The sequence below is a fragment of the Zonotrichia albicollis genome, chromosome 7, assembly GCF_047830755.1.
Source record: "Zonotrichia albicollis isolate bZonAlb1 chromosome 7, bZonAlb1.hap1, whole genome shotgun sequence".
Classification (NCBI taxonomy): domain Eukaryota; kingdom Metazoa; phylum Chordata; class Aves; order Passeriformes; family Passerellidae; genus Zonotrichia; species Zonotrichia albicollis.
The window spans coordinates 42,784,284-42,807,550 of NC_133825.1; the positions used below are offsets into that span (position 1 = coordinate 42,784,284).

General features: G+C 41.1%; 1 protein-coding gene across 9 annotated transcripts in view; it reads right to left on the reverse strand.

Moving 5' to 3' along the window:
• Positions 1–211: 211 nt before the first annotated feature.
• ABLIM1 (actin binding LIM protein 1) overlaps positions 212–23,267 on the reverse strand; it is a 191,017-nt gene continuing 167,961 nt past the window's right edge. For 4 of the 9 annotated variants that reach the window (XM_074545274.1, XM_074545275.1, XM_074545269.1 and 1 more), the window contains 8 exons: positions 20,983–21,087; positions 18,657–18,704; positions 16,123–16,269; positions 14,320–14,411; positions 14,080–14,176; positions 12,696–12,757; positions 12,329–12,389; positions 10,745–11,636 (listed from right to left, as the gene is read on the reverse strand). In XM_074545274.1, the coding sequence (XP_074401375.1) occupies positions 11,599–11,636; positions 12,329–12,389; positions 12,696–12,757; positions 14,080–14,176; positions 14,320–14,411; positions 16,123–16,269; positions 18,657–18,704; positions 20,983–21,087 (650 nt within the window). In that variant the 3' untranslated portion in view covers positions 10,745–11,598. Of the gene's footprint in view, positions 6,277–7,498; positions 7,580–10,288; positions 10,364–10,744; positions 11,637–12,328; positions 12,390–12,695; positions 12,758–14,079; positions 14,177–14,319; positions 14,412–16,122; positions 16,270–18,656; positions 18,705–20,982; positions 21,088–23,267 lie in introns of those variants that run through there. The other 5 variants (XM_026799557.2, XM_074545270.1, XM_074545272.1 and 2 more) reach the window with 5 other exon arrangements.

A 23,267-nucleotide genomic window follows, 5' to 3' on the forward strand; every position in this document is an offset into this window, starting at 1 on the left:
TTCTATCTATCTATTTCTAGTGGCTTAGGTACAAGAAGCCTTGTGACAATTTTCAAACCTTTTACTTTCTCCTGTCTTGCTCTTATAATTCATATCTCACCTGAGACCTCTCTTCTTGAGAGCACATCCTATTTTTGTAAGAGAACTTTCTTATAACTCTGCAAAATGAAAAATAAAAACCAAAATAAATGAGGCAACATGAATCCAAAAATTAAGAATAAAGCTCCAAACTTTATTCATTGACTTGAGTACAACAGTGATGCAGATTACAGTGGCACAGGAGTGCAATATGTGCTGTTTGCAGTATGACAGTGGAAACACTAATTGTACAGAACAGCAACCCAGCTCAACTTGTCATTATGTATACAAGCAGACTTACTGTACAGACAAGACATTGATTCACTTTTACAGAGACTCAGAAAAAGAGACAGATGAATGGAAAACACAGGGACACCTCCCCAAAACGCTGGTTTGGAACATGTGGAGGGAGGAGAAAAGAAAAATAAAATAATAAAAAATCCTATTGCCAAAATCTACCGATTTAAAGGCAAGTATACCTTTAAAAAATTAGTTTTAGTTTCCAAAGCTTAAAAAAAGTCCCCAGCTGTAAGGCCCCCTTGCAGGAAGAGTTGTCCACAATGGCCAAGCCTCAGTGCTTGGCCAGGGCTGCTCTGGGAGGGACACTGAGCTCCTGGCTGGGCACAGAGGCGTCCCTGGCCCCAGGGGTGCAGGGCAGGGAGAGGCCCCACTGCTGCCAGTGGGTTTGCATCGGGGGAAGTGCATTCTGCAGGTGTTCAGTGACAGCAGCCCAGGAAAGCAGCCAGTGGGAGCTGTCAGAGCATCCTAGGGGAGCCAGAGACTCAGCCTGGTAAGGCACCACTGGGATTCCCAGAGCTGCATTTCCATGCCCAGGGGCTGGATCCTGGGAGCAACACCTGTGCTAACTGTGGTGATCCTGACACAACAGGTTTGCCTTCAGTCATCTCTCTTTTACCTCAAAAGAAGGACCACAGTGCACATGGAAGGATTTCCTCTTCACAAAGGCGAGCATTTCTGAGCAACTCATTAGCAGAAATCTATTTCCCTGTTAGAAGCCCTTTGGGCACCAAATAATTTATTTTGCATACAGGCAAACAACATTAATGGCCAATTACATTCCCACTTCCTGCACTGATGCTTACATTAAAATTAATAACACTTCTGCCAAATGTGGGCATCACATAGCTCCTGCCAGCAGAGCTGTCTGACTGAAAACTCAGTATCTTCGCATTGTGATGGATTTTGTTGTTGTTGTTGTTGTTGTTTCTTATCTTATTAAACACAAAAAAGGTGTGTGGGAGAAATCACAAGGCAAAACTCACCAGCCAGAGCAATGCTGCAGCCCACAGTGATAGGAGTGTTCTACACTAAGCGAAAAAGGTGCATTGTGCTACTGTCACAGTGCTCAGGAGCTCTCTCCAGCTCTTCATTTTGCAGCAATGGGGTAAAAATATACCACATATTGTCAAGACCAGCCCTTGCTAAGCATCTACCCTGAAGTCTACCCAGTAGGTGTGTTGACAGGGCCACAAAGTTTGACAGGGCACAAAGCAGACTGTGACCTGGGGAGAACTGAGTAGGGAAGGGGGCAGTGGGGACAAGCCCTAAGCATCCCTCTGGCATGGGAAGATGAGTGGCATTTTGAACAGATTAGTTGAATTCTTGTTTCCTGCAAGTGTTTTATTGCATTGTCATTACCACTGACTGGTGTTCCTCACTGCTGTAGGTAACACTGAGGATGTGGACATCCTCCTTCACAAACACATTCCAGAGGAAAGCAATGAATCATGGAGTGAGAGAAAGGGTGGTTTTCTTTTGTCTGCCCTACAAGCCAAATATGCCAACATCTCCTCCTAAGTCGGGAGGAGCCAAGATAAATCATTCCCTGAAGAGTTTAGGGGATGTTCATATTTTTACCATTCTGAGACCTAATGTTCTTGTTGTTTGTTCTAACAGCTTCATACCATTAATTTCAGTGTGGGTGCTCACATGCTGTGAACTCCAAATTGACTTCCCCACAGTCTGAAACAGGTACTACAGGTACCACTGAACAGGCTCAGAGTTCTCCTCTAATCCTGCCAAGCATCACCCTGGCAAGCCCTGCAGAAATCAAGATTATGCCAACCCTCCTCCTTCCCAGGCCTTAACCCTTCTCTGCCCATTGACATCACCCTGCCAGGAGACACAGGGATTGTGGAAAGGGATTCACTTCCAAAGGTGTCTAACTTCAGTGTAGCTCACTTTGACAAAGGAGGCTAGTGCTGAACTCTGTTGAACAGCAGGACATCTGAACTACAGGGCTGAGAAAGGATTTCCCAATGCAACAGGAAAAGGGCAGCAAGCATTCAGTGCCTGGCCCACAGATTTAGGACTGTGGGACTTTGTGAGGAGAGGTGACACCTGTCTGGACAGAAGCAAAAGCACTCCTGGAGCCAGAGATGTCTCATCCCACAGAAAGCTCCTGAATCCTCCAGCCTGACCTTGCACAGCCCACGGCAGGGCATCCCCAGCACAGCACAACCCAACCCACATTTAATGAGCTCCACATGGGGAGGGTGTGTGCCACCAGTGCACCTGTGCTCGAGGATCTGCATCTGTACATAATCCCATGTGGACTTAACCCCAGGTGTACATGTGACGTTATTCTGCAATGTTTGACTGGGCCTTGCTCTTACATCACTCCTAAAGCAGAAAAGGAGAAAAAATAGGACAAAAGCAATGAGTCTTTAGTCCTCTTGGTAATGACATTGTTTTGACAGCATTGATGGGATGGGACTTTATCAGAAGCTCAAATGCTTTGCAGGAGATAGAACACAAGCATGTGTTAAGGCATATTCATAGAATCACAGAATGATTTGGGTTGGAACGGACCTTTAAAAATCATCCAGTCCAACTCTTGACATGTCCCAGGGGAATATCAAAGAGGGGAATTACTAAGAACTGCTACTCAATGGATACCAGGAGAATGATTAATTGCTTACAAAGAAAATTCTCCCTGGGGCTACATTTTGTTTTCATTAGGTGGGAAGACCAGATGAAAGAACAGAAAATATTGCAGTGACAATCACAAAGAGCCCACTGCAGAAATCCTCCCTCCCCCATGGGTGGCTGCAGCGGGGGTTTTGTGGACAGATGATCTCTTGGGTGTGTCTGCATGTAGGTGGTTGAGAATTAACTGCAGGCATGAAACTGAAGCTCAGAAAACCCTTCATGTTCTCAGTCAGGAGTAAAGCAGTAGTAAGTCTAGTGCAGAGGGCTGTAAATTGACTGACTGCTCCATACCAGTGAGATGGGAGCCAGCAGTGCCCCAAAAATCCAGTCAGAGATGAGTTGTGTCTGCAACATTTACACTGGCTTCTCTTCATTCCTTCCCAAGCTTAAGCTGCAGTTTTAAATTCTCAGTTGATGAGGCAGATTCAAATTACCATGCCATTCTTTACAGGCTAAGAGGCTGAGTTATTTTTTTTTTTTTTTCCTTTTTTTTCCTTTTTTTTTTTTTTTTTTTTTTGCATAGGAGGGAGAGGTAAGAAAACAACCTGGCTTAGTCATTTCTGAAATGACTGGGTAGCGTGTTCTTATGTGCTGTGAGAAGTTCAGTAGTAACCTAGAGACGGAGGCGGAAAAATGAAGACTGGCAGCTCACATCCTTGGGAGAACAACTCCTCAGGTCTAGAAGGGGTATGGTCAGGGTGACTTGAACTAAAAGACTTGTAATGCCTAATAGTTTGAAGGATGTGGGATGACAAAATGTGGAGAATTTAAATAATTTAAATGCATTAAAACTCAAATGTTTGTCTCAAAGTTAAACCACACCTTGCAGGTGACCAAACAATGAATTTCTGAGACCCCAGCATTCACAAAGCCTGTGAGTGTAAAACACTGCTGTCCTTTCACTGTATGGATTTGCTTTCAGCAGTCACTCAAAGATGCATTTTGAGCCCCTGACACTCCCATTTACTTCTCAGAGCTCCTCTAAAAACCTTTTAGATCTGTCTTCTGAAAAATGAGGTGAAATATGTTACCCTGATCCCTGCTGCAAGCTCGGTGCCACCCAGAGAGCTCAGTCACCAGTGTGTGTGTCACAGTGTCCCCAGGGAATTCTGCTCCCTGGGGACGGTGCCAGACCCTTGGTGGCACTGTCCCACAGCCCCACATTCCCTCAGGGACATGGAGCAGGTGCTGAGCCCTGGTCTCTGTCTCTCCCCTACTGAACCTTCATCTCAGATTTTATCAAAGGAACCACAGTGATCTGTCACAACAGGACTTCCTAACCAGCAAAGAAGAGGCAGGGTTTGGGCTGTCCTGCACAGCTCATGGTGAAATGTCATTTGGTGATACAGAGAACTCAACACAGTGATACTGAATCTCAGAACTATATGGGACTGTTTCCTCTTCCTGACTTCCAGATTTTAACACCAATGTCTCACAGAAAAGAAAATACAAAGGTTCTGATGTCTCCAGTGCCTCCTGAAGTTTCTGCATTAAAAAGGAAACCTTGATATTCTTTGACAGACACAGAACCTAAATGACCCTCTCCTATCAGGAGATGAACTCATTAGTGCAGTTATGCATTGGCAGTAAAGCACCAAGGAAGAGAAAAAGCAGCCACACTGCATCCATTCAATTACTTTGGTGCTCGTGTCCTCCTCTGCATAGGACTTGCCCAGAAGCAGTTAAGGTATATACAGGCAGTTTTTCAAGCTGCAGCATATTGGAAGAAGACTGAAAGCAATAAGGAGTTCAATGCAGCTCAGAAACTGTCTTGCATGATTACTCTGTCTTCAAAAACCAAGTCAGGCACAAAGAGAAATAAAAATAACCAAGGCTGGAGCTTTGTTGCTTCAAGACAGAAATAAAAAGAAGTCTGTGCCCTCTTTTCCAAGCACAAGTGAAAACCTACATTAACTAAAATGAGTGCTTGGCCCCATGCACTGTGCCATATTGACAACAGCTACTGCAGTTTAATCAAAAAGCCTCTATTGGCAGAGCTTGGCACCTCGATGGTACCTTTCAATTCATAAACATTTCCTCCCTAAGAGGGATGAATTTGCATGTTAGCTTGCAGAGAACCATTCTCCCTGCCATTGTAAAATCCTACAACTCCACTGCAGCCTGATGAGCTGTACTAGTAATTACTAGCAATTACTAGCAGGGAGTTTCTCCTGAAATCTCTGGATGCAAACCAGGGCACACTTAAAATAGCATTTTTTTCACTCTGCCACTCCCACCCCCATGCACCCACCTCCTGGAGTAAATTACAAGAAAACTGACTCTTCTCCATCATTCCCATTACTGAAGTGATCTTAAATTATTCAAAGGACTGGTTAAGCTCCAGCCTTATTAATTCAAGCAGAAAGTGTGGAAGAGGGAAGACTGACAACACACACACAGCAATTCACTTCTTATAGCCTAGCAAATATTTACAAGGAGTCCATTTCCCAGAAATCCAAGTGGTGTGTCCTGCAGGTGAGCAGAGTGCCCACCACCACAGGCTGTGTTACACGAAGACACTGTGTCAAAAGAGTGCCAAGAAAGAAACTGCTGGGTGAAAGACTTGATGTGACCATGTGGGATAAGTTACAAGGGGGCTTCTCCTTCACTACAGACCTACCTAAGTCCCTCTCCATATATACACACATATATACACACACACACACAGAGATAGATGGATAGATATAAATACATGTGTGCACACAGGCAAACACGCATACATATATATATATATATTTATATATGTATATATTCTCTTCCAGTTCTTGGAGTGGTTACAACTACTTTAGTCTACAAGGCATCCTAAGGGCACTTCCTGGCTCTAGCAATAAAGTCCATCGTATTGTGGAGAGAAGTAAAGGGAATATCATTGAGGGAGAAGAACAGAACAGTTTTCTAGCTTGTACAATATCAGGTAATAGGTTGACACCTCTGAAAACTATCATTGCTGTTTCTGAGCCCAGATATTTTCTCCCTGAATTCCAGGAGGGCAATTGTTGATCTTGTTCAACTGCAGAGGTGCCACTATGTTGATTTTCCCTTTTTGGTGGATAAGTAGTTGCTTCCAAACAGTTTGGACTGTGTGATACAATATTCTATGCATCATTTGTGGTGGGTTTGTTTAAAGGGAGATTAAAAGAGTTTTGCTTTTTTCTTCATGTCGTTGCGTCTCCAGAGAGGTAACTTGTCAAACTCCTGTATCGTCATGCCAAATATTTCTTGAAAAACTTCAGGTGCTAAGTGACGCTTCAAAAAATAAAGAAAAAGGAGGGAATAAAAAAAGGAGAAAAGGCAATGGTCAGTCAAAGCCAAAGAGACACAACAGGAAGTTGGAGCGCCTTAGGGATTTTATGTTGCTGTGTAAGAGCCACTGCTGGAAAAAAACAATGCTTTGGCCATACACATATCCAAGTCCTCATGGACTTCTGTGCCCAAGGAACAAATCAGGGAATATTTAATTTTCTGATTAAGCAAGAGACAGAGAAATGATTGGTCTGAAGCCATCCAACAAGCAGTGACAGACCAGAGAACAGGACCAGCTCCTGCACACCCCTGTCCCAGGCTTTAGCAAGTCACCTCTGCTTATGGAAATCCCAACAGACATTGGGTTTTTAGGAGTGCTCTGCAGAGGGGCTTGACGTGCTCCAAGTTCTGAGAAAGAAGATGTCTGGCCAGGCTAACTGTTCAGCACATTTCTCTACTGCTAATAAAACACTTCTTGGTGCTGTCCTGTGCACAGGTTACTTCTTGTTCAGCCACTTTACAGTGCACTGGATGGGGAAAGTGTCTCCCTGTGGCACTGATCTAACACAGCACTGAATTCTGATTAGTGGCCACATATCTAATAATAAAAATGGGAATAAACCCCAATTGTTACCCAAATTACCCACATTTTTGTGGCTCCTTCCTTTCATCTCCACAGAAGATTAAGGACTTAAACATCCCCAGCATTCCACTGGGCTGCTTAAGTCTTCCTAAGCCACAAAGCTGTAAACTATATTTGTTTGTTGGCAGAGATTTAGATCCTTGCGTTTTTGGATATCAGCCAGTCTTCTAACTAAGTCACAGGACTCATAAGTTGAAGGAACTTAGACTTTTGGTCCTCAAGGATGGCTGACACTGACTCTTAGCAAAAGAGATGGTCCAAGAACAGAGTGTTGCTCCATTCCAGTCTGGATCTTATGGAAATTGTGCAATTTTGGGCTTTTAGCAAATCCACAAGTATATAAAGAAAGGCCTGAAAACAGAAGGGGACTGCGAGAAGCTCAGTCTATGAGCAGGGAGACAGAGATGTGGGAGATTGTTTGAGGAGATGCAGCTGCTTCCTCCCAATGTCTGATCCCTCCTTCCCTGATTAGTGCTGAGAAATCTTCCCACATTTCTCAGGACCCACATTTCAGTGTTTCAGCTTTCACAGACAACAAACAACTTTAGCAGGAAAGAGCATTTAGGAACTTGCTTCTCTTACCTCCAGCCTGGTTCTGTCTACATCTTTTAGTATTTTATTTCGCCCTCTGTTGGTCACCATGAGTATTTCATATGGAAAAATCTGTTAACAACGTATAAAAAGGGGGAAAAAGAGATATTTATATTTATAGTCTAAAGCAGACAGAGCAAAACGTGTGTCATTTTCATAAACACACAAATATTTGTTTTCTTTTGCAAAGCAAATATCAGTTTGTCAGTTTTTTTGGGGGTTTTTTTCTTATCCTTTTTTTCCTAAAGTTGTATGGAAAACAAGCTGATCTGAACAGACCTAGAACTTGTTTAGCCCTGAACTACCTCATATTGTAAAGCAAAAATTTTCATGCTGTATATAATACATCAGCTGGTTTGGTCAGGCAGAGTCCTTTCTAGACAATGTATTTCCTCATCTATCAATGTATAAATTTATTAAAATAATTGCATTTGTCACTCATTGGTCTAAATAATGGTTGCCAGAGTGTGGACAGCCCCAAGGACTGACAGTAAATGGGCTTTAAAAACATGGAAGTGAGTAAAACAGCAGCATCTCTGAATAAGCAAAATATTAATTAGTGGGGGCCACTGCATTCAGTAGAATTTATAACATGATTTTCTTCACCTTTTTTGATAGTTAAAGAATTCAAACAACTAATAGAAACAGCGCTGCTTGGAAAGGATTTCAGAAAATATTAAAATCAGTTTCTGGAATCATCCCTGGCAAATAAAACTCTGTTCTCATTTTTTTTTTTTCCCTTGGATAGACACTTCCATGCCTGGAATGACTTAGAAGAGCTCATGCTCTGTCCAGACCATCTCTAGAGCCCTTCCCACTGCATGTCTCTGTAGCAAAGCAGAATTCCCAGAGCCCTCATCCAACCCCTACTCAAGTCAATGAAGTTTTTCTGGAAACTTCAATGGCAACTGGCTTAGCCTTTACTGTCATTTATGGGTCTTAGTTGCCCACTGGGAATACGAGTGAGATGACCAACAATCTCCTGGAGAGAGCTGAGCTATTATTAAATGCTATTAATTACATTATTTCAACATCTGAAGAAGTTTGACTTAATAGACTTTTGTGAAGTTCTCAGCAATTAAGTTCATTCCATTGTTAACAATTATCCCAATGAACTTTTCAAAAACATAATAAATAACATTCAGGCATCAATGAACACACCACTGATTTTATTGTAAGTAATAATAATTTAAATAATGTGTGCTTACATACCAATTGTGAGATATGATTCTTATGAGAGTCTGACATTGTCACAATTGTACAATTAGGTCTATACTTGGAGTTACATTTTTTATGTTTGGTACTGGAAATGGCTACTATAAACAGCATTATAGGAAACTAAAATGTAACTTTTCATATTTAAACAGGCAGAGTTTAAGTCAAAATCTATGGTCATAAGTACATTTTATGTTTAAATATTCACAACAAGGCATGTCTCAGTTCTGGGCTGGCAAGATGCACAAATTCTGTCCTTTCTGGAGAACCATTTGGTAATATCTAGTCATTCTCAGGATTATTAATCTTTACTTTTCATATGTTTCATGCTGACTCTGAATTGGGTTATTTTATTTTAGCAGGTGTGAGTTAGTGTTGGACAATTGGCACAAATAAGAACAGTGCCAATTCATACATCCTGAGTATTTGGCATCACCTTTATAAACAGCAACAGAAAGTGATCTATTATCTCAGGAAATTTCCCATAATTTTTAAAATTAAAATAACCATTAATAAATAATCATTCAATTTTGTCATTAATAATACTGACAGAATTTGTCACCCGAAATAGCTTCCCAAATCACTGGGTACATCAACAGCAGTGGTGACTATAAGAATTTCTATTGCACTGAAAAAGAAATTATTTGGAATAAAAAGCAGTATCTTAGGAGTCCCCACAGTCTTATTTATATCACATATAAAACCACTTGTAACTGCACAGTGCACCGGGGTCTCAGCTTATACAGCCAGGGTTATTGCCTTGTACAGTTGGCCTGGAGGTGACTCGGAAGCACAAGAAGTTATCTGGTTTGCAAAGTGAGCTCCTCACTTAACTGCAGAAATTCTGATCCTTGTAACTTTGGCAAAATCATGATTTCATGGAAGGTTCACCAGCAATAAAGTTGTAACATTTAACACAGCCCTGGTTGAATTCCCTTGATATATTATATTCATTTTTAACTCAGGCATCTCTAGACATAGCTGTAAAAGCATTTTAATTTGTGTCTTAAATTGTAATTAGCAGACATTGCCTCTTTTTTCCAATAAATCTCCTGAAGAGTTTCTCATACAGGGAATTCAACACTATGGACAGGTCTCAGGTGAGCAGTGCTGGGAGCTGAGGAACAGATCCAGACAGACATGTAGGTATCTTACTTCCAGTCAAAGATTTCCCATAATCTTTGGAAATGAGACAGCCTCAACAATGTGTTGTGAGCCACAATATTCTGCAGCACTTTTCAAAGTGGACAGATCTGAGTTTGGCCTGGTGCTTTGGCTGGTGAAAGCCTGGCAGAGAACCAGCTGTGGAGCACCTTCCACATCTGTCACTGTGTCTCTAGAAAAGCTTCCTTACCCCAGGGATCACACAGGGCTGCCCTCAGCCTGCCTGAGCACTAATCCTGCAGAACACAGTCCAGAACAAAGGGAGAGGTTTGGCACATAAGGAGCAGGGACTGAGGTCAGGTAAAAGAAAACAAGGGAACTAAGACATTTCCCATATTTTATCTGCATTTCACAGTAAAACCTTCAAAGTCTTGAAGGAAAGTGAGTAACATCTGCACTTGCCTTTGGCTCCAACATGTTAGGCATAGATACTCCTCTGTCCATTCTCATTCCAGGGACATGACCATCCGGGAGGGACTGCATCGGATACAGGCACACAGCAGACACAGAGGTTACACACACAGAGGGTAAAGGCACTCAAGTAGTGGTGAAGACAAAGGTGAATTTGCCCTGAGACTTCCCTCAAGTCTTAATTCTTAGTCTAATTATTTCAATCATTGCCATGGCTGCTGTTCACTACTCCTGTGAGGTGGGCAGAGGGATCCTTCAGTCCCCTCAGCCACCACAGCTCCTGTCCCTGCTCAGGCTGGTGACAATCCCCTCCTGAGCTGACCTGCACCACTTTCCAGGGACTGGGCACCCCAGGAGAGTGGTGGTCCCTCTCCCACCCCAGTGACCAGTGAAATTCTTCTCTAGTTCTTGCCTAGCATTAATTCAGATCCCACCCAACTGCACAGAAAGCACTCCTACACCTCTGGGCTTTCCTATTTGTAATTTACTGTATCAGCTGAGGGATATCCTTCTTTTTTTTTTGTCTCTACAATGGGTAATTTTTACTATGAACACAAACAGGGATGGGGTAAAAAGGTGCTGTTTTGACACAGGTACTAAATCTAAGGAAATAACATTTGGAGCACAATACATGGACAGCTCTGCTCCCCTCCCATAATCTTATTCTCTTTCCAATCATCAAGATTTTGATATGCCATTAACAAAATTATCCAAGTAATTAAACAATTTCTTAAATTGCCATTTCATATTGTGATTGTGCTGAGGAGCCAGGCAGACTCAAACCATTCTGAAAAAAACCTTGCAGGCAGTAATTGAAGTAAAAAGGTTTCTATTTGCAGGCACACTTCTTTCTGGCTCATCTGGGATGGCAGCACGGTAGAAAACTACTGATCAGCCATCTTGTGTGGACAGCAAATCCCAGGGTAAAATTGAGGAGTTCAAAGCTCCTGGTATGAGAGAAAATTCCCTCTGGAAGAGACTTTCTATGTGTCTCTGGGGTCAGTACTAGAGAGGCCGGAAATAAATCCACCCTCATGTGTCCAGAGAAGGCTATTACAGATAACTCATACAGGAACAGAGTGGATTTCACAGAGCAAGTCACAGAACAGGTGTGAGTTGTCTCAGCTCAGCTCTGGGGAGGTGACAAGGAGGAATCCGAGGCTGTGCCTGGCTTTTGTTGATAAGGATCTACATTGGTGATTATGCTTAAACATGCAGGAAAATCAAAGCTATTGTCTTAAGAAACCCTTCCCTGTAGCAGAAATTCAGAGTTGAACAAGGAGCTGCTTTAGGTTCTGCTGTCAGTTGATTGATGAAAACCCGTACTCTACCTGGAAATCTGAAAAGCAAAAGAGAAATCTCATCAGCTTCAGAGTCACAATCACAGGAATCAGTCACAATCTACCAGAATCCTTCTCTGTTTTCTGTTATATCTGAATCCCATCTGATTCTCTAAAGCCAGCAACATTTCTAATTTTGGACTTTGTTTGTGGAGTCAAACACTCCAAGTATTGCAGTTCTTTTCATTAACTCTCCAAGTTTTGTAACTTTCACAAATAATACTATCAATTTTTATTTGGCACTGACTGGTACCACATCCTGCTCAAAGTCATAGTGAAGATCATGAGCAGCAAGGGGGATTAGAGGGCATTATCTCCCTTTCTTCACTGGGGCACATTGTTCCAGACTGCACAGTTGATGGTAATTTTCACAGAAAAAAACTCACAAAACTCACAAAACTCAGTTCATATTCCTGATAATGCACACGTTGTTTGCCTTCCATTTGATCCAATGCTAAAGTATGAACAAGGATAAGCTCCACATAACAGATTTAGCAAAATAAACCCAACATTTTTAACAGGTATTTGAAGTGCTTTGAGTTAATTAAGTTTGCCAGAGAAAATTAACATGTACTGAGCAAATACAAAGTAATCACATCCCTAGCTTTAATATAAAACAGCTGAAATGATCAAACATCATCACATTTTTACATTTATTACTAATAGATTGCAAAAGGCTCCTCATCCTTACCTCTAACAGCACCACTCACATCCCCATAACTGTTGTACTGACCAAAGTCTGTAGAGACCGGCTGTAACAGGAAAAGAGGGACAGAGCATAAATTCACACTTCAAGACTTTACAAGAAGGTTGGTACACGGGGACAAATAAATTGCTTTAATTTTTTTACTTCCCCCACAATTTTACAATATTTCTTCCTTTGCTTTTTTGCCTTTATAACAAAGTAGTTTGTGGGAGGGGAAAATAGGTTTGTTGTGACTTCAGGTGGTTATATAAGAAACATTTATCAAACTGAAAATCCAATACAATTGATATGGAAATTAATACCATGGATAATTAAAGCCACCTTTCATGTCTCAAAATCACCATCTTCTTACCCTGTGAAGTCCATTTTTTCCATACCCAGGGAGAGAAGAGGTTTTGGAGGCTGAAGCATGTGCTGTTGAATGAGGAAGGGAAAATATTTTACTGGAAAAATCCCATGGAAACTAAAAAACTAGAGCACTTGAGGAATCAATAAAAAACTAGAACACTTCGGGAATCACCTAATACAAAATACACAGTTAAAAGAGCCAAGCAAACACACAACTGAGACACACTGACTTTAAGAAACTCAGTCCCAAACTCAACACAAACTTCCACACATTCTGTAAGTTACAAACAGCTTTATCATGCCATGGTGGCAGGCCATTAACAAGGGACACTGATTTTTCCAGGCTCAAAATCAAGGTGGTATCCCCTGGATTGAAAATAACGCTCATGGATCACCCATGGCATCTGCTTTGGCATCACCCAATTCCAAAAGGGAACTAACTGATGATGGCACTGATTATCCCTGCAAAGAAGGATGGACATATCTCAAATAAAGGAGTTCTCCAACCTGTACTAAGATTAATCAAAAAATCATAAGCTTTGAGTTGAGCAGGTAGACTCTGGCCCCATAAAAATTAAAGACAGTGAGTGAGAGCCACAGGAATCCTCTCCAAGCCCAGCAAGATAACACACTGATAAAACAGGGAACCTAAGGAAATCTTAGTTTGCTTGGCAACTGCTCCAGTGGATGACTCCAGAGAGACTCATCTTGTCTCTTCTTGGCTCAAAGTAAAGCTTTCATGTTACAATGGCTGGTGAATGAAGACAGTAAAATAAAACCCCCAAACCCTTCTCTGGAGATGTGAGAAGGCCACAGCCATACGTCAAAATGTGCAATGAGGCAAAGAATCTAAGTCACTAATCTAAGTTAGCTTTTGTGCTTTTGCTTTGGAACAAAATACACCCAATTAAAATGTCAGCCCAGGTCAAAACACTGGCTGTGTTTGGAATATGCAGCCCCACTGGTCAATAATGCTGAATATCTTTTCCTGGGAGAAGATACTAAGGAGGGACAGGAACCACCAGTGTAAGCAAAATGTGTTGCTGTAATTTAATAACCCGGCCTATTAGTGTGTGTGATGCCAGAGTCACTGAACACTTCATCGCACTTTGTATCTATATTAAAGCAGCTCTCTCCTCAAAATTGCCTGAAAATCCTCAGCCTCATATTTCTTTTAATTAAAAAAACAACCACAACAGTCCTCCCCTCACAAAATCAGGTGATAAATCAGGCCACTTTTTCAGGGCATATCACCACATAAACACGTATCAAGCAGCTTTCCCAGCTGTCTCTCTTCTGGGACACTACTTGATAAGTGTATTCTACTTGGTGTGTGCATTCTGTGGTGTTTATACCCGTTATTCATGATTATTGCCTCCATGAATTACCTGGAGAATCGTAACGACTGGCAGAAAGGGCTGACCTACCGCGACTCTCCTTTTCCATCTCTTCCTTCAATATTAACTGCCCCAGACCAGAGTTGAGCTACAAATGGCAATTTAAAAAAAAACAAAAACATATCAATAAAATAAAGCTGAGCAAGACAGTGGTAGGATTTGCTTACAGAAAGCAAAGGGGCACTTTTTGGATGGTGCTCAGAAACAGCATGAGGACAAGCTTATAACCACCTTCATGAGCTGCTCCTCCTGCAGCTGCCGGCGTCTCTGCAGCTCCTCATCATCTTCCTCCCTTCCACTTGATCTGCGTCTCATGTCAGCTCCTGCTTCCACAAAACCACAGCACAGAGAGAGCTTTGTGCATCAGTTCAACGGCAGCTCCAAGATTTCAATGCTAGTTCACAGAACTGGTCAGTTTGATTTGCTGAATAAACAAAGCAGTATTTCCTTGCAAAGTCAAAAGACTTTTTCAAAATTCCTTCTTAATAAAACTCACTTGGGTAGCCTGTTCTGTGCTTATCAGGCTGGTTATAAACTAAAAAGAACTTAAACTACACACAAGTTCCAAACCAAGCAATAGTCCTCAATACAAAAGTCATGATTGACCCTAATAGAGGAAGGAGCTCACATTGCTAGTTCTGGAAACATGGGTTCAATAACAGCAGCAACTGACCACAGCTGAAAACCTAAAGTCTGATTTACATTTACTCTTTTATCTAGGCCCAGAGAAGCATTAACAGAATCTGAATTAACATTTCAAATGGAAAATTAAACTACATTATTCTCCTAAATAAACATTCATATTTAAAATAAACAAAGCATTGGTTTTAGTCTAAAATGAAGTCAATTAATTTGATCCATTGGATAGAGCTAAAATAGACTAAGGAATTAAAATGTAGAACACTTGTAGGCACAAGTGTTCTACATTTTAATTCCTTAGTTTTTATTGAATAATTTTTATTTCTAATAAATGATCCAGTCTGCATGCCAGGACAATTCCATGAACAGACAGGATGTACTGTTGCTGTAAGCATTTAGACAGCAGTTCTATTTTTTTCTGCACAGGGCTTTATCTGATACAGTTATTTACCAACACTGTGCTAGACAAACTCAGGGTTTAAAGTATGTAAACATTTCAAGTATGCAGATGACAGAGCTTCAAGTATATTGATGTTATTCCTGTGACTCAGGGACTCTACATGTTTTCAGGTTGCAATCCCAACTAAAGGACATTTTCAAAAAGCTGCTGCTGCATGTGCAGCCCCTTCAGTTGGTCTCTGATCTCTCACCCTGTGTCTTCTCTCCCAAAACTCCTGTGAAGATCCCACTGTTAAGAAAGCCATACATTCCCTCACAGAGACCTGAATCAAGCAACACCTCAGTGGTTCAGACATAACTTCAGAAATGAACCTAGGCTAGATTGCCTATTTTATGCTACAGGGGTTAATAAAAACTCAACAGAGGGAAAAAATACAAAGAAAAAAATTTAAATTGATGATGCATATGAATTAAAGAAAAGAAAATAAGATATATGTGGTGCTACAACACAAAAGAAAAATACAAAGTCTGTAGAAACAGTAATTCTGAAAATCAGGAATTATTTAGTCTGGTAATTGTTCCAATTCAGCTGTTGTTTCTTGCCATGAAATTAGTCATGTGGTTGGAAACAATCATGTTTTTTGTGGAATTTTTGCTATTAGCTTAGGACTAAAAGATTAAATAGAATAACTGAGAGAAGTTAGGATTGTGTGACACACCACACTTTTTAAGTTACTGCACCAGAATTCAAAAATTTGCTTGTGGGTTAATATCAGTGTGATCAATCTCAAAGTCCTTTAGCAAAGCCTCTTCTACTCAGTGCAATTCAACAGTTTTAGACTCAGACACTCAGGGGTCTCACAAGGAGAGCTACACTTTGTGGTGAGCATCAGGTGGACACCACCTTTCCTCCACCTTTTTGCAGCTGCCCTGTGCGTGTGCCCCAGTCAGCAGTACCTTTGGAGCTGCAGAGATGAATGGTTTGTGTTTCCATACCTATGGCAGCCAGGGAGGGAGGGCCTGGCCAGTGGTCAGTCTCAATCTTTGGTATCTCGTTGGGTGCTGGTGCATGGGCTGCTGGAAACTTGGAGGACTTGATGATATCCTCGGAGGACTTGCTCTGTGCTGCCAAGGCAGCTGCATCTAGATGGCAATCAGGGAACTTAGCTATGTAATCAGCTGGAGCAGCACAAAGTCAGCCTTATTTTGGCAAAATGTTATACTTTACAAGAAGTTAGTTTTCAAAAGCAAACATTTTCATGTTTTGCTTTTCCAATTGCAGATTGAAGCAAAGCAATGCCTTTTTCTTGCCAACAGACTGGAATCAAACCTTCCTCTCCTCCCGCATCCCCACCCCAAAGATAACCCCATATCAGCTTTGGATTTTACTAGGGTTTCACAGTGTAAGAATGATTATGCAAGAGTGAGAAAATGCAGCCTAGCAGTATTTGCCAATATCTCCTGAGGACAGCTGATTATTTATGAAGATGAACTCAGATTTATGTACTAGTAAGTTTTCCCTCTAGGGGAAGCAAACTAATAGATCAGAGTAACAGCACAAATCCTAACATTACTGGTGCTAATTATTTCATCTGTGAAAAGCTGCAAAACAAACAAGTAAAGAAACCTGAAACAAATATATTTCACTAGGGGATTTTTTTCGTGCTGCATGCCCTTGCTTAGAGCATGCAGTAGTAGTAAAAGCAGATATGAAATAATTAATGAATACTGAACTCCATTAAGATCGACTTGGCAGGGCAAGGCACTTGCAAAGCAATGAACCTCACCGACAAACAGCTTGGTAGTGGGGCTTCCACTTTAATTCCATTTTAAGCCAAAGCCTTGTAAAAGCATGTGAGGATATGCATTATGGTTTTCTCTTCTTGACAGTAAAAAATATTTTAAAAAATCATCTAATAGGATTCAGTGTACATTCAACCCAACCTTAACTAACTCTGAGCTGGAAAATGTGTTAGCTCAAATCACCTTCGCTTATATGAGGCTATTCTATCAGTAGCAACAGTTCCAGAATTTTCTTTCCTTTTTTTTTTTTTTTTAACAGAAAGATATTTTTAAACAAAGTGATGCACTGTGTTGCTCCTCCAACACATTCCAGGTAGTTAAGCAACATCAGTGTTAGATATCATTGGGAATTCTGAGCAGCTGATGATTGAAAAACTCTAAGCATAACTGCAGGCATGGAGGGAGCTGGTCAGAGTTTACAAAAGCATGACTTCAAACAGTACTTACGTATTAGAATTGGTGATGTCAGTGGTTAAACATTCACATGTTAATGGGAGGTGAGGAGATACATTAAAACCATAAAAATAAACAGAAAAAATGTTAAGACTTTTTTTCAAAATGAGCTTAAGGTTTGAAACTTAAAAAAGAAAGAAAGGAAGACCCTGATGTGATAGCAGAGCAGTGTAATCTGCAGTGCTCATTCCTGACTACAGAATGCACTTGTGGGCTTTCCTGCTCACCCCAGCTCACTGGCTCTCAGCCAGCTGTTCATCTAAGCCCTGCAGTGCTGCTGATTTGCTACTTAACCCTAAATACATTTCACTGGATAAAACATCTGCAAAGGGATGAAAATTCAGACTCTACAAATAGGAGTAATCTGTCTTTCACTGAGGTAAATAAAAGCCATCTCCTATGCACAGCTGTCTGTTCACAGCAGGAGGGAAGAGTGAACACACTCCTTTATGATGATTCCTTTATAATATTCCTTATAAGAGTTAACACACTCCTTCATGAAGATTCTTTATAATGTTCCTTGTAAGAGTGAACACACTCCCTTGAAATGCAGCTTTCCCCTGTGGGACTAAAGACAGGCAAGGCTGTGGGCTTCTGCCATCATTGTCATTTCAGACTTGCTATGACAACACCAACACCAGAAAGCTCAGAGCACTCACACTGCTGTCCAACTCAGAACCCAAACACCTGGAAAAACAAGTACAGCAAACTACCTGAGCTGCATCACATGGCTGAGAGTCAAATTAGCCCTGTCACTGATAAGTCACCTATAATATCTTCACTAATTAAAGATTCTTATTTAAAACCACATTAAAGGTACATTTGGAATTCCAGTCTGATTATAGCATCTCCATCTTTGCTGCAGAAAGAAATTATTGTACACAAAATGACTTCACAAAATAGGGATATTTTGTGAAGTCACTGTCAGAGATCTGTCTGCTGTTAATTCTTTTAACATGACCAGTACCTGTACTCTTAAAATAAAAGCTTAAAGAAGAGAAATGCTGGAAGGTATCATAATGCAAACAGCAAAATCTCAGCTAATAGCAATTTTGCCATTAATATCCACACGGCAACATTAACCATATAATCCAAATGAAACAACAGGCTTTAAAACAGCATCACTTTCCAGGACATGCCATTACAGCCATTTCAAGCTTGAACTACTAAATTTTTATGCTTGCAAAGCAAAAACTGAATGCTTTTCACAAACTGCACATTTTTAAATTCAGTTGACACTCCAATTTTGAAATAAAAAGGGAAAGGTCATTTACCGTGTTGTTTGTAGATGGGCGGTTTCCTGTAAATGTTGACGCCTTGATCTGTGACATTAAGAAACAGAAAAAAGGGAATGTGAAAACTACTTCAGTTGTACATAAAGATAACTCAACCACTAAAGCAATAGATAGACCAAATCAAGGATGTAGCACAAGAAAAAGCCAGAAAACTATTTCTAGTATTATACAAAACCAGATTATTTAAAGAAAAGAAAACATAGGAACAAGTGAAAAGTCAAAGACATGTGGTATGAAGTCCTTTGGAGCTGATTCTGTAACATGTGTATGCATCAACTCATGAACCATCAATTTTGAAGTGGGATAAAAGAGAAGAAATGTAAGCAGGCAAGACATTTCAATGGTGAAGATACAAGCCATTTGGGGAAAACTACCCCGAATAACTTCTGTGGAAAATTGTGCTTCAGTCAGAACAGCTCAATTTCCTTTCCAACTGACTGGCTGGATTGAACAGAGGAGAATGCAGTGAGCCTACAATTCACTTCAAAACCCAGAGAACAAAATAGCCACCTAGGACACTGCTTTGAACAGGCAACAACAGCCACACTTCAGTAAGTGAAAGGAATTCTTTATGCAGTGTTCACTGATATGCTACTAATTCTCAAACCATAGGGACAGATTTTCTTTTCTTTTTTCTGTAATTTTTTTATATGAGGCCCACCATATTGCATATTACCTATGTAAATCAGAATAAAAACACTTCCCAGAAGTCTAAAGCAGTAAAATCTACAGCATGTCTAAATGATACCATATTTTTCCAAATAATAATCTAGGACAGGAACCATTTTGTTCTAAACTACCTTCCCACCCCAGCCAACATTTCATGTATTCAGCACAGCTACAAGTACAAAAGCTAATCCAAAATCAGCACTACAGTGCAAAAATGTGCCAAAATCTTATTAGAAGAGCAAATTGAACTACAGGGAGCTAGAAAATTAATGTCAGAAACCCATTTTGCTACTTTATGCTGCCTGAAAAAAGTTTTCAGTTACATTAGAGTGAAAGATGAAAAGGAATTTCAGAAACACATGTGCTGTATCACAGATCCAATTAAAGTGTTACAGGAGACAACTTTGCCTTTGGTGTTAAGGAAAGTTAAACTTAAAAATCTATTGAAACAGAGGCAAATCTTACTCTGCAGAACCCTACATCCTTAAACAAACAGGCAAACTCATTGCACAGAAAGGCTGTGGTACTTCATTCCTGTGTGGGATCTGTTATGGCCACTTGAGCAGCAAACAGGTAGGAACATTTCATGCAGTCCTTCTGCACACACATGGACCCAGAGAGCTGCAGGGAGGATGGGAGCACAGCTCCTTCCGTGGCTGCACGGCCCCAGCTCGAGGAGAGCTCCCACACCATGCTCCAGGTCACTTCTCACAGCTATTCATGCAATTAGGCTTGAGTTTAGTGAGGCACCGAGAGCCAGGTGAGCTTAAGTGGTTAAAAGAGCCAACCTCAGCCAAGCCAGGTCACCCTGACTTAAAGGGGGGTGCACAAACTGTTTATCTGCCAGATTTGAGGAGAGGAGGAAGGGCAGTAACCTCTGGCAGTGAGGAGGAACACCAGGCTGAAGGGAACCTGAAAGTAACTGGATAGAACAAGGCTTTCAGCTAGTGCTGAGGCAGCCAGAGGCTGTCCAAACCCCAGGGACACACAGCTCTTCCCATCAAAATCCAAGACACACGGTCTTCTCAGGTGCTGGAACAACTGTGGAGCTCACTTCAAAACAGACACTGCTCTCTGTAGGAAGGACATCCTAATGCACACATATCCTTGTGGATCTGCAGGACTCTCTGAGAGCCATTGCACAGAACAAAAAAACAACCTCACCTGCTTTAAAAAGAAAGGGACACTAAACTAGAATTGCTGTGTTCAAAACTGAAACAAGCCACAACAATCTGAATGAACAATAAATGTAATGGCTCACTGGCCACCTCTTTTCTGCATGTAACTCAAAACCAATTCCTCTGAAATTAGCAGACCTATGCTGGTGCAAATGGGAGAAAAACCGAGCCCAACATAATTCATGTACAGCTCACAGGCCATCAAAAAACCCTGAAAAAATGAAGCATTCTAAGAGTGAAACACCTGACCAAGAGAATAGGTAAAAATCCCAAAAATCACAATAAACCCCTACATTCCTTAAGGCACTACCCCTCTCAGCAAGGCCAGAAGCAGTTCCAAATGCTGAGGGTGCAACCCATGGCAAACGGTGTGAAAGGATGGAGACAAGACAGGAGTTACAAAGGCTACATTCTACACTGTGACAGGACAGCGAGACACACACAGTGCCAGCTCCTACCTGGAACATGGAAATGTTTAGGGGCCTGAGCGTAAGTTGGAGTGAGAGGGCGACTGTCAGGCCGATAGGGGACAGGGGAGTTCCGACCGCTGGACGGCTCATTGCCTCCAATGAAAGAATGGAGAAAACAAAATGAGAAGAGGGAGAGCAACAATAAAAAAAAAATTAAAAATAAAAAAAAAAGGCAAGCCCAATCAAACCCAAACAAAACTGGTGGAATCAAAACCTCCAGGGAGAAAAGAAGTTGAACCAAAAGTATAAATACAAACAATAAGGAGAGGTGGTAGTAGCCCTGGTGACTTTTTTCCCCCCCCCCCGATATTCCTGCAGAGACAAAAAATTCTTGTTCAGGCTGGAGTTGAGGTTTGAGCAGCTCAGACTCATTCTGACGGCATGCAGGCAGGAGCTGTGTGCTTGTAGCTGGTGATTAGATGGGCAGGTCAGAAAAGAAGAATGGAAGGTTACTTGGCAATGATTTTTTAGTACAAAGATTGATATTTGGAATTAAAAGGCGCAAACACGGAGCAGAGTAGTTGATATGCAAACCCAAAGCAGAAAGAAGCAGATGCTGGCAGTTACTACAGTTCACTAAACCAAAAGTCTACAGAAACCAGAAACAGAAAATAGCTGTTAGGTCACTTGGTCCATATCAAAAGGCATAACTGTTCCACAAACACTCTTTCATTGGTTTAGGAAAATTCTGATATGGCAAAATAATTTGTAAAGCAGTGCAGCCCATCTGCTGGCTGTATACACTTTGTTCGTGCCACTCCAAATCTCTATCAATGCCAAATTTGGTTCTGATGATAATACTTCACCACTGCTAATTTAGAAAAGCTGAATCTAGGACTATAAATCTCATCTCTAGTTTGCACACACAGTTTGTGCCATTTGTAGGATTACTCCTACTGGGGCTACCCCTCTGCCTCCTGACAATGCAGCACAGCAATCCAACAGCCCTGAAAGTTTCTGTGCCTTGTCAGGGAGTCAGGGCTGCTGCACAACCACGAGGGTGGACCCCAAGTATCAAGGCTTAACAGCCAGATATCCATTCACATCTCTGTGTGTGTGCCTTGAAAGAATGCAGCTGCCTCTTTTATTGTACCATTCTTCAAACTAGAGCAAACTTGCACAAAGAAAAACCATCTTCACAGGTGCTTATTTCACATGGGTGGGGGTGACCCCAGCAGTGAAAAGTAGGGGAACATCAAATCCTTTCCATTTTTAAAGTATGCACAAGGGTTTAAAAACCCCTAGAAATGTTGGTTAAAAAAGAAGGGGAAAAAATGGAGGGCAGAGGAGGGAATGCTAACAAATACAGAAGGCTATAAAACATAGGAAAAAAAAATTTCAAGTCCGTTTCCTATGTCCTGTTAGAGGACCCAAAACCTTAAGACTCAGCACACTATTTATCTATTTGGAGTGGGGAAATAGGTGTGGGAGAAGGAAAAAAGAAGTTTTCTTTACAATTTATACATTAAATCCTCTTCTACTTGAACAGTCATCTACCAATCTAAAAGTCACTAAAGGAGAAAAAAAAAGCTCTTTTACAAACCTTGCTGAGATCTGCCCCAGAGGCTTCAGCCAGTATACAAGTTAACCCACTGCATATGAATGCCTTAAAAATTGCATGCACAGTTCAGGGGGCTTGGCTATACAAAATTTCTCCAGAAGAATGCATGAACAAAATTCTGACATTTCAGCCCTAAATGACATGATGCTCTCTCAACCACATGTGTTCATGGTGGTTTTCTATTCTTGGTGCAGTGATGCTGAACTTCTGGCTGGGTAACAGTAAGGGCTACCTCTGAAAAGCAGCACGAATGATTAGTTAAACATTATTGTTTATCTCAATCTATGGCCCTTTACTTAGCAATGCCAATATTGTGTTCTACTTCTCCACCCTTTGAGATATTGTGATGGTGAAACACTTCACTTGATTTTACTCAGGTCTCTTGATTCTACTGAGAAATTATGAGTTACTTTTCATCAAAATCATTGCTTTGTAAGGGAAAAACCCATCAATATTAATATGTCTTGAGATACAGTTAGTTGTTAGAGAACCTGTCACTGCCTTTTTGCTTTCTTTGACAATTATACTCAATGGCAGAAAAAAAACAAAAGGGATTTACTGACCTGTGGACTTGTCTCAATAGAGGAGTCACAAATACATTTCACCCATTGGGAACTGCTAGACTACATGTGTGCATGTTCAATTTGCAACGCTTCTATCACCAACACTACAAATACAGGGAGGAAACCCTTAGACCCTTCTCTACCTCTAG